Source organism: Macaca fascicularis, chromosome X, assembly GCF_037993035.2.
Source record: "Macaca fascicularis isolate 582-1 chromosome X, T2T-MFA8v1.1".
Lineage (NCBI taxonomy): Eukaryota > Metazoa > Chordata > Mammalia > Primates > Cercopithecidae > Macaca > Macaca fascicularis.
In genome coordinates, this window is record NC_088395.1 from 157,726,032 (window position 1) to 157,735,086 (window position 9,055).

The 9,055-nt window shown below is 47.9% G+C and overlaps 1 protein-coding gene across 1 annotated transcript in view; it reads left to right on the top strand.

Annotated features, from left to right (window-relative positions):
* Positions 1 to 6,087, top strand: part of PASD1 (PAS domain containing repressor 1) — a 92,536-nt gene extending 86,449 nt beyond the window's left edge. The window contains exons 14-18 of the mRNA XM_074029431.1: positions 932 to 1,081; positions 1,459 to 1,656; positions 2,058 to 2,536; positions 3,792 to 4,053; positions 5,877 to 6,087. Coding sequence (XP_073885532.1) covers positions 932 to 1,081; positions 1,459 to 1,656; positions 2,058 to 2,536; positions 3,792 to 4,053; positions 5,877 to 5,996 — 1,209 coding nt within the window. The 3' untranslated portion in view covers positions 5,997 to 6,087. The remainder of the gene's footprint in view (positions 1 to 931; positions 1,082 to 1,458; positions 1,657 to 2,057; positions 2,537 to 3,791; positions 4,054 to 5,876) is intronic.
* Positions 6,088 to 9,055: the final 2,968 nt, after the last annotated feature.

Here is a 9,055-nt window from a genome sequence, read left to right on the forward strand (position 1 = left end):
TCCATGCCCTTATTATCTCTACCTTGAATTACTCCCACAGCCTTCTAATTGACTTGTCCCGAACTCCACGCTTCTTTTCTCCCACCACTTCATCTTCTGCACAGCTGCCAGAAGGCATGTTTTACAACTGAGATCTGAGCATGTTACATCCCTGATAAGATATGGATTGTAGAACACATCTTCTAACAGCAGTACCAGGTGACTGATGAATAAAATCCAAGTTCCTTGGCTGCCTGAACCTGTACAAAACTCTGGCTTCTCCTCTACATGTGACCTGCCTTACTCCTTCTATTCCAGCCAATTTGGAGCATCATTTGCCCCATAACACACTCTCTACTTTTATAAACCTGCACATTTGCTTCTTTCCAGATGTGAAGCTGTTGTACAAGTTAAAATTAGATTTCCAGAACCTAGAGGAGAGTTCATCTAAGTACTATAATTGTTAATGAGAACAATAATAGTACCTGCTTTTCAGGGCTCTGTGAAGATCAGACCTATGAGTTTTCATGCAATGTTTAGAAGAGTGCCTGGAACAAAGGAAGTGCCAGTTGATGGTTTTCATTATTGCATTGCTAACAGGGGCCCTATTGGTGGACTGTCATTTGTGATTTGACCCAGGAGCAGAATACTTTGGCACTGGCCCATGACTCTTCCACTAAGGACTTTGGACAGGTTGCTTCATGTCTCTGGGTCAATTCCACTTCTTTCTTTTTGGGAAAAGAATCAGGCTAAATACTCTTCGTGGTCCATTTCTTATCTAGAATTCCTAAATTAACCATTTTTTTCAAACTTTCTAGTAATGAATGAAATCTGAATTTGAGAGCTACCGTTTGCATTTTCAGTCTTTCAGAAATTTTGAAGTGAAACAGGATGGTAAGACTTGGAGAAACCAGTGTCGCTATACATGAACCATAAGTAATTCTCCCCACAGCCATCATCACCAGTTGCCTACGACATCATTAGCCGGGAACTGGAACTGATGAAGAAGTTGAAGGAGCAGCTAGAAGAGAGGACTCAGTTGCTCCATGATGCCATCCAAAACCAGCAGAATGCATTGGAATTGATGATGGATCAGCTTCAGGTCAGTGAGGATGCTAGGTTTCAGGTCAGAGAGCAGTTCTATATAAGTAGCAGAAGGAAGAGGAGAGAGGGACCTTGGCAAGCCTTAAGGAGTTAGTCAGTAGTGCCTGCCAGTAGTGACAGCTGCTGCCCGCAGGGTGATATGGGATATCTAATGTGATCTCCAGCAGGGACTTAAGAGTTTTGCCCTTTTTCTCCTGACTACAAGAGCTGAGATTGGCCCAGCCAGGCCTTGGCAGTGGTTGATGTGGCTTATATATAGCCAAGGCTTCCTGTAGGCTTGCCTATGGGCAGTCCTGCTCCATGCCCAGCTTGTCTTATGCCCTACGGAAAGGTGTGGACTGTGAATAAGACCTTTGTGGTACTGTGTCCTTACAGAAGCAGCCAAACACATTATGCCACATTGTCAGTCCTGATCTCCAATCTTCAGAGGCAGTGCCCAAGAAACAACACACTGGGCAAGTGAAGTGGCCTCTCCCACATCCCAAGGAGGTCAAGTGTTTCTGCGGTTTATCTTTATCCAACTGTCTCAAAAACACTGGGGAACTTCAGGAGCCTTGTGTTGCCTTCAACCAGGTATGGAAAGGCTGTTTTAACTGTGTATCTGAAAGGGGATTTTGTTTTCTTGAGGACTTTGACTCACTTGGTTCTCCTTAGAGGGTAGTGACTATCCAGTTGGCTGCAATTTATTTGCCCAAGATAGTAAAAAATCCTGGGCTACCTAGACCTGAATGCACACACTAGACCATGTGTACCTACATGTACATATGTGCTGGATTAGCAGACTCTTGCTGCCAGGTGCACGGCTGCAACTAGTATCCAGTCTAACAAGTAGACAGTCACACAGATCACTATGTGCAGAGAGGCTCAACTGTTGCTGCCTTTTGCTTTGCGAGAATTGAATGGGGGTGTTAAATAAATTTCTGGGGGGCTCTTGCAGACACCAGGGTGCTTTTATCTGTTGCCTTTTGATGCAGCAGCAACTGGCGCAGCAAGAACAACGCCTGAAGGAGCAGCAGCGGCAGCTACGAAAGCAGCTGCAGCAGCTGAGGGAGCAAAGGAAGGTGCAGAAGCAGAAGAAGATGCAGGAGAAGAAGCTGCTGCAGGAGCAGAAAATGCAGGAGAAGAAGAAGCTGCAGGAGCAGAGGTGGCAAAAGAAGAAGAAGCTGCAGGAGCGGAAGAAGCGGCAGGGGCAGATGCTGCAGAAAGAGCCAAAGGAGAAGCAGCAGAGTCAGCAGTTGCAAGAGCAGCCACTGAAGCGTAATGTCATCGTGGGGAATCAGAGGGTGCAGATATGCCTGCAAAACCCAAGTGGCGTATCTGTGCCCCTCTGCAATAACCCTGTTAGGCTTTTACAGACCCAACCCATTGTTCCTATCCAGATAGTAGCTGAACAACAGTCCTCTGGCTTCTATCAAGATGAAAACTGTGGGCAACAGGAAGATGAGAGTCAAAGGTAAGACATGCATGGGATAGTGATAGTGGCTATGATTATTGCTTTTCCCTCATGGCTGGATCCCATGCCTGAGACCACAGACAGACGACCTGTCCGTGTGGCACCAGCGTCCCTCCTGTCAATAACAACTTGCCCTCAACTTACCTTCTCTGTGGCCACTGCCATCATCCTTCTGCATGTGTGGTGCATGACTGAGCATCCATTGATGGAACAAAGGGGTACCAGTGAAGAAAGTACTAGATAAGGAAGCCTCAGTGCTAGGTAATTAGCCCACAAACCTTGAAATCACTTGGTTGGATTCCCCAAGCCTAGTCTCTTGCACAGGGTGTCTATGGACAAGTCTTTTGTGCCCACAGCTGAATAACTTCTGGGCTTCCAGTTTCATTCCCTAACTTTCCTGGAATCTGGTGATTGCGGTAGGCCAAGTGTAGGTATCTCCCTGTCATTTATGAACAGTAGGAGGGAAGTGAGTGTGAAACAATTGCTAGATTGCTAAGATCAGCCAAGAATACATGAAGGCTAAGTCCTGAGTGGCAATATAAGGACACAAACACATTTCTGCCCAATAATAAGGTCTTCAGTTCCAAATGCTAGAAAGAGAAGGTTCTGCCTAGCAATGAAAGGATTGCTTAGCATATAGTTGGGGTCCACTAAATAGTTTTGAATGAATGCTAGCCTTCCCAAAGCTCTCTGGACTTCCTTCTGGGCATTGCTTTAGAATGAGTGACTTTGACATGTAGTCTGCTTTAGGGCCCTATTGCCCACCTGACCTGATCATCAGAATCCACCTGAGGAGGATTTGGAAAGTAGAGATTCAGAGTCTGGGATGGGGTTCAAAAATCTATATTGATCACAAGACTTTCAGGCTTAGGGTTGTGGAGGGACCACTGGATTTGGAGTTTGGAAATCTGCCTTACGGTCTCCTCTCAGCCATTAGCTCCCTGAGTGCTTTCAAAGTAGGTGAAATGACTTTCCAAGACCACAGAGAGCATAGTTGTAGCAGGACCAAGACTGTCCAAGTAACATAAATAAAACCAGTTGAGACAAAGGATTGTAATTTCTGTCAGTGTCTACATTCACTTTACTTTGACAAGTTGAATCTTAGTCAGGCCAAAGTGAGAATACAAACAAGTGAATCCTATGGTGTGGCCACCAAAACCAAATGTGCCTGAAGCACCTACTGATGACCACATGAGTGTCTCATCTGTTATCATATCCAGATCCACGTCACTGCAACAGCTTTCTTCTCTTACAGTTTTTATCCTGAGGCGTATCAAGGACCCCCCATGAACCAGCTGCCGTTGACAGATACCTCAAACTCTGAGACAATTTCTTCTTCCAGCATTCCTCAGTCTCCCATAACTTCAGACTCAACCATAAGCACCCTGGAGACCCCACAGGATTACATCCAGCTTTGGCAACAGCTGTCTGATCCACTCGGTCCTGTTGTTGTCCAAGTGAATACTTGGACTTGCGATGAGCAGGGCACCTTGCACAGACAACCCCCCTACCATCAGGTATGCAACAGCCTCCTCCTTTTCCCTCCAGTGCAGGTCAAGAGGGATTCTGGGCCCCTTCCACATAAGGCACACACCCCAAGTGCATGCTGTGTGTGAGAGCCAGACTTCAAAGCTGAGTACATTTGAGGGCAGTTAGTCACATGACTAACTTTTACTCATTGTTGAATAAAAATATTCTCTACAAGGTTCCTCAAAAAAGTGAGCTGGCCTAGTCGATCTTAGATGCAATCTGACTGAAACTTCTGTCAAAACTATGTTACACGGGCAAAGTGAGCCATGCCGTGTTTTTAATCTGAGCTTATCGTCTGATCCCAAGCCTCCTTCTAGACTTAGGATCTTTAGTTCTGCTACAAAATCTAGGACCTCGTGTAGGTATGTTTCCTTGTACTAAAAATAAACTTAGGGCCCCTCTGTTGAATGTGCTTGGTATCCATCTACGGAGTACCCCGTATTTGGAAGGGCAGGCCTACCTTGTGGACCATCTGCAGTGGCCATGTTTCCAAGATGGAAGCTGGTCCAGATGGCAGTTACATAGCAGGTTTTGCTCCCCGCAGGCCCTGTGGGGACCACACACTCACAATTTCACGAATGAGTGGAACTTTCAAAAAGTGTTTTCACTCTAGCTTTAAAAATCTTATTATAGCCTAACCTTTTTTTTTCTTCAAACACAAAACCAAACCAGAACAAACAGTAAGCTAAGGCAGAAAGGAGTTTAAATATTTTAGGCAAGCAAATGTGTGATTATTTTCACATATACACCTTGACCAGCTGTGCCACCAGTACTGCTAGAAACTTGGTCACTTAGAGGGACTGCTCACATGGAGAGATCAGAGTGGGCAATAGGTCCCTATGGTTCCGTTACCAAGCCAGACTTTGTTGAGAACATTTTTTACGCCTATTTTTGAGGCACTTTCCCACCTAGAGGGGGTCCTGAGAGACCAAGCCAGCACAAGGCTTAGCACGTTGCCCAGGGAAGTGGGAAAAGTTAGATTCTGCAAGGTTGCTCAGCTGGGAGAAAGCAGTGGAACAAGCCAAGGGCAGGACCGTATCGGAACTTCCCTGCCCACAAATCCTCAGGGGCTCCCTGCTATCCTCAGGATGAAGCCCGAGCTCCTCTTCTTAGCTTCCCAGCCCTCACTGCCCTGTCCTGGCTTATCCCTACTGTCTTCTGTGACCTTTCTGCCTGCAGGTCCCCAGACGCCTCCAGCTGTTTGTCCAGAGCCCAGCCCTGCTCCTTTTGCTCCCTGTGTCTTCTCCACCCCCTTGGATTCCACTTACTGAAATCTTACATCACCTTGCAATATAACCCAAGGAATCCTTCCTCCTTAACCAGGAAAGACCCCCTCAGCCCATAGTTTGAACACCATCTTTGTATCTATTCCTTCTCCCTCCTCCACACCCCAGTGTGGGTTGGTACCTCTCCTGTCACTTTGTTAAAGTGGGCCAAGTAGCTGCAAATCAGAGTAAGCATAGAAATGACTGAGCCCAAGATCCAAGGCTCGTGGCCTTGGCCAGCCATGGCTGGCAGAGAAGCTGGACGAGGGAGGGCCAGACACAGACCCAGGAGCCTTAAGGCAACTTTGAGAAAGCCTGAGTCTGCTTCCGCTGCTCTTTAAGCCAAGATGCTGCTGGGAGAGAGAAGAGGAGAGGAACCTCATCTTTTGTAGCTCCCCTGTCTACCATCACCTTGCAGGCTCATATTCCAAAGAGGTATTTCTCAGCAGCTTGCGTATTCGAACTAAAGGGTTCCTCCCACCACCAAAAAATGGGCCCACAAACTCTAGCAAAACATTCCACCTTGTTTCACTTTTTCTTGGCAGGTGCAAGTTTCTGAGGTAGGAGTCGAGGGGCCTGCTGGTCCACAGGCTTTCCAAGGCCCTGCTGCATACCAGTCAGATCAAATGAGATACTTGATGCCTGCGGAGCAGTGTGACTCATGAGGGGAAATGGGGGGAGGGGGCAGGCCAATAAGGTCTGCATGGCCAGGGGACCTTCAAGGTGCATAAAGTTAGTAGGTAGAGACTTACTCATTTCCTGATAGGTTATGTTTGTAATTGTTTGTGAAGCACAGCCTGTTTCTTGGAAGTTATGCTGCAGAGGCAGCCTGTGATCTGTAGTATTTTAGGGTGTGACAGCAGCCAGCCACAGCTGGATCTGATGTCTCGTCTGCCCTGCCCAGCTTTGTATATCCATGTTCTACCACAGGAAGGTGGCCGGCCAAGAGTCTGATCAAAGTTTTCAACACAAAAAAAAGAAAAAAAATGCCAGAGTGCTTTTCAATCTAGTAAATCTAGAGGGTGTTTTGTCTTAGCCACAATAATTCTGAGGTCTTGACCCTGATGATTAAGCCCTGCCTCCCCTCCATAGTCTTGTTGGAGAAGCCCAGAGAGAATGGGACTCCAACTAAAGGAACCTGAAATCAGCTCAATGGAGGCGCTTAAGAGCTAAAATAATTATGGCTTCCTTGCTTAATAAACATTTTCGTTCACTGCAGCTTTGTGAATTGATGTGTGACGTTTGGAACCCGACTGTGCCAAGGTCCCTGGTGAAGGGCTCGTTCCCTACAGTTAGGCCCCTTTTGCGGACCCTGCTCAGTCTCTTGTTCACACCTCAGCTCCATGCCACATTTGCAGAGGCCAGCGACTGCTGCCTTCCCACATGGCCGTGTGCCCAGGCACGCTGTGTAGCTTTTCTTTGTGTAGCTCAGGCATGCTGGCTCCTTCATTGACACCAAGGGCAGCCACAGGCCCACTGAACTCTGAAACAGTTTGCCTAGGGGCTACCTTCTCAGGGTAGATGGTGTTTGTGCCTCACATATTACTTCAGAAGTAAGCCTGAACACTAAAGGACAGTGTACCCATACCCCTTATATGTGGGTTCTTTCTCTCCCATCAGTAGACTTTTTAATGGATATGGGTACCCCCTAGAGGGAAAATGATTTTGGTTACAAGTCAGGCACCAAGAAGGACATCTTCGCAGTTGTCTGCATGGTGCAGAGAGAGGTTCGGATAGCCAAACCAGAGATCATTGTGTGCCTTTCTTAAGGTAATGAACCATTGATTGGAGAAAGCAAAGGAGACCCCAGTCTCTAGTGGCAAGTTAAAGTAAAGGAGGCACATTAGGCCTCACATCACAGGAGGAGCCAGAGATTCCTTAGGAAGTGTGATCTCTACCATGGTTTTATAGACAATGTTTGTGCCCCACCCCAAATTCATATATTGAAGCTGTAACTACCCAGTGTCAGAGTGTTTGAAAATGATGCCTTTGACGGGTGATTAAGGTTAGATGAAGTCACTAGGGTGAGACTATCATGACGGGATTAGTGCCCTTAAAAGAGAAAACACCAGGAAGCTTTCTGTGCCCACCAAGCCCCTTCGCGTGCACATGGGCGCATGCACACACATACGTACGCACACACACACAAGAGGTCATGTGAGCACACAGCGAGATTGTGGCTGCCTACCAGCCAAGGGAAGAGGCTCGAGGACAAAACCTACCTTGCCAAAGCCTTGATGTTGGGTTTTTCAGCCTTCAGAACTGAGAAATGCATGTTTGTTGCTGAAGCTACCCAGTCAGTGGTATGTTGTTAGGGCACCCTGAGCTGATGAAGACACACAGGCTGTTCTCAGGTGTGTCCTTTGCAGACACTGGGAAGGGGCAGCTGATGGCTCAGTTGGTTGTCAAAAGTCAGCCACTTGACACATAGAGGTATACCTCTCCTTGTAATCATCAGATGCAGAGCATTCCTAAGAGCCAGGTAACTGGCACCCAGTAGAGACAAGCAGAGTTTGGGGGCATTCTTTATACCCTCTGTGACTTTGGACAGGCAGAGTTGAAAGTGTCTGGCATTCCTGGCTGTTGGCAGGAACTCTCTTGACAGGCCAAATCCAGCTCAGAGGCGGAAGCAGCCACACCTGCCACCTCCTCCCCTCCTGCCAGAGTGTGCAGGGCCACACATGTGGAAAACCAAGCCACACCTGTCAGAGGAGTGAGGAAGGTGTGCAAGGGAGTGAGAGGGCACTGACTGCTGGCATGCACAATAGAGGCCTAGAACCAGAGCAGGGGAAGGGATGGTGGTAGTGATATGTGAAGCCCTTCCAGCTACTCAGCCAGCCTGCTAGCATTCTGACTACAGGGGAGGCTCAGGGGTTTACTGTGCAGCATCAGTAGTTCCCATCATTACAGGCCCAGTTTTACCTTAGGAGAGTCACCTAAGTTCTCTGGGCCTCACTTTCTCTATCTGAATGAAAAGGAGTTTGGAGGAGATAATGCCTTTCCAATCTAGCTCTTACAGCAGATGAGGACACATGAATGGAATGGTAGAGCTGAAAGAGCCTCAGGGAGAGGCACTGTGAAACCGGCTAGGCTGGAGACATTAGGCTGGGGTTACTGTTTGAATTCAGTGTTTATAGAGTGTGCCTGGGCTAGGGTTTATCTGAACTGGGGGAGTCTGTGGTCACCCACCAGTCGACTGCTTAGCTCTTAGCTCAGCCCTGCAGCCAGGGTACCAGAGGGTTTGGTGGCTGCCTTGGTCTGCTTTTACCTAGGAATCCTCCCAGGAGTAGCTCCAAGGACAACCCATCTTAGGATTGAGGGTAAGAAGGGGTTACAGGGGCCAAAAGCCCAGAATGAGCACTCCTGTGCAGGATTGCCCAGTTGTTTTGTGAATTACTAAAGTCAGACTGTGGTGAGTGAATTCTCCGCGACCTCTTAGGCAGTTCCAGGGTCGAATGCCTGCTTCAAGGCATCTGTGGTGCTGCTGGCAGGCCCGTTCCAGCTTGTTCCTGGCCTGGACACCTTAGCTTGGCTCCCTTGGCAGATCAGTAGCTCTGCCTAGAGTCCGTTGGTGCTTATCTTTTTGCTCATTGTCCCAGGCACAAGCCGTAACTCCCCCAGCTCCAGAGGGCCAGGGAGAAAGCCGTCAACCCTCAGTCCAGGGCTTTGGGAGAGGCAGACGAAGCAAAAGGATGGCAGTGTGAAAACTAAGCAGCGGGGCTTG